Source organism: Trichechus manatus, unplaced genomic scaffold, assembly GCF_000243295.1.
Source record: "Trichechus manatus latirostris isolate Lorelei unplaced genomic scaffold, TriManLat1.0 scaffold00017, whole genome shotgun sequence".
Taxonomy (NCBI): domain Eukaryota; kingdom Metazoa; phylum Chordata; class Mammalia; order Sirenia; family Trichechidae; genus Trichechus; species Trichechus manatus.
The window spans coordinates 8,611,734-8,613,910 of record NW_004443953.1 but is presented as its reverse complement, the minus strand read 5'-3'; the positions used below and the strand labels follow the sequence as shown (position 1 = coordinate 8,613,910).

The 2,177-nt window shown below is 51.6% G+C and overlaps 1 protein-coding gene across 1 annotated transcript in view; it reads left to right on the top strand.

Moving 5' to 3' along the window:
- The window catches only part of SIM1 (SIM bHLH transcription factor 1), a 75,027-nt gene that overhangs the window by 9,553 nt on the left and 63,297 nt on the right, over positions 1-2,177 (top strand). The window contains exon 3 of the mRNA XM_004372419.1: positions 1,716-1,798. Within this exon, the coding sequence (XP_004372476.1) occupies positions 1,716-1,798 (83 nt within the window). The remainder of the gene's footprint in view (positions 1-1,715; positions 1,799-2,177) is intronic.

The window sequence follows — 2,177 nt, the reverse complement described above, 5'->3', positions numbered from 1 at the left end:
ATGTGTGCAGGCAGCTGTGCCTGGGGCGAGGGCCCTCCTGGAGCAGTCCGGGAGGACTACAGGGACAAAGGCCAAGGAGTCACTCTGGGAGGGGAAACTGGGGCGGGCCAAAGAGGCAGTAGGGCTTGAAGCTTGAGGGACGAAGAGTCCGGGCGGCGGGGAACTTCGGTGTTTGCAGAGTGGTGGGGGAAATCATTAGATTTATTTAGATGTGCAAATACCCAGAAAGACCGAATTTGAGCTTAAGGGGCGCTCACGGTTACTGTCTGTCTGGGTTTAGATCGCTTGCTTAGGAAGCAGCTACTGGCGCATGCCTTTTATAAGAGTCCGACTCCACGTTTTATTGTGAAAGATCCGCCCCCATCCCCGTATTGCAATGCAAGTGTGTTTGTCAAAGCTTACTTCATGGTGATTTGCCCCTTAACGCAGTAAATCACTTTTTTTTTTGGTCACGTTAAGTCCTGTTTTATGGTGTAGCATAAAAGGGCTTAACTACCTAGTTAAAATAAGTTCAGTAGCAACACTGTTAAAAGATGTTACCCATAGTTTAACCTCGATCTCTTCAAGTTTCTTCTGCGTTAGTTTTCTTTCTTTTTTTTTCCCTGCATACAGGTACTATAGCAGACTCCATGTTAATATATGTTATTATTATTTTTACATATTCAGTCCAGGAGTCTTGAGCCTTTTAGTTTTGAGGCAACATTGGAGAAATGATTCGTGGCAAAGCCTCGACAGATCTTAATGTGGTAGCATCCAAGGACAGAAAGGGGCTGTCTTTGTTAATAGGTATTGCACCTGGAACATAGAGAAATTGAATGATTCCCTATATCCTGAAGGAAACGAAGGTATTACTAAGAAGGTGCCAGCATCTCAAAGTAATTAACTTCAGAAAAGCTGGGGTGCGTTTTCTTTCTTTCTTCCTTTCCTTTCTTCCTTCTTTCCTTCCTGTTTCTCTCCCTCCCTCCTTCCTTCCTTCCTCTCTCTTTCTCTTTTTCTCTCTTTCCCTCTCTTTCTTTCTTTTGTGGGAGGAGGAGTCGGGTGGATGTATGGCCGGGAGCTAGAAGTGGAAAGGCAGAAGGAGAAGGATTGAGCAGGAATGCTGGTAAAACTCAGGCTGGAAGCCACTGGCAAGCAAACGGAATTTTCCAAAGGGGATTAAAGTTAGAGGCAGAGTAGCGGAGAATGGAGGGAGAGCCCGGCAGCCAATTAAGAAGTCCTCTAGGGATTTGCCGGACTTGGCCCGCAGCCTCAGGTCGTTCCGGGAGAGCAGTGGCTTTCGCTGGATGTGGGGACATCTTTGGGCTCATGATAAGGATGATGAAAACCTGGGGCGAGAAATAAAGTGTCCCTCATTCCCGTAAGCATATTAGTGAACCTACCTAAAAGTTATCGCTAGGGTCTGGCCCTGGAGCTCTTCTAGGGTAAGGCTGTCTCCAAACTTGGCCACTTAATGTCCTGCCGGGGGTGGGGTGGGGGGGTGGGGAGGGCACTTGGTCAGGGTCCTGCCCTCCCTGAGAAACCCAGGTTCATCCTAGGGAGGAAGTCTGACCTCTGCTAAACACTTCAGAACCTGGGCGGGCGGAACCGAAATTTACATGCTCGGATCCAGCGTTGTGGGTGGGGTACAGCCGGGAACCCCCAAGATCTCGGGTCGTGTGTGTAGACATAACCGTGGGACTCGTCCCAACACTGCTAGCATCTCTGTGTCTCCACAGGGCTCGGCGAGGCGTGGGGCCACTCGAGTCGGACCAGCCCCCTGGACAACGTGGGTCGCGAACTGGGCTCCCACCTGCTCCAGGTACCGGCCCCTTGTCTCCTGGCGGCAGACAGGCGTACAGGGCGCCGGTGCCTGGCCCTGCAGGGGACTTCTTGTTTTTCAGGAAAATGGGCTGCGGCCTGGACTTGGCCCTCTCGCAGCCCCAGTACATTCTCCAAAGTTAAAGCGTTTAGACTCTTAACCTCTCTGGGTGTGGTGGCGCCTCGCGAGGTTGAGAGCGAAGCAAGGTGACAACTAGGACGTTGGGTTTAGTAGAGAGGCCAGCAAGGCCCCATCAAGGCGGGGGGACCTAGTGAGGCAGGGGAAGCCACTTGATACCATTCGGTTGAGAAAACCGGATTGTCCCGGGCCAAGCCGCCGAGGCCGGGCTGCAGAACCTCGCGAAATGAGGGATTTACGC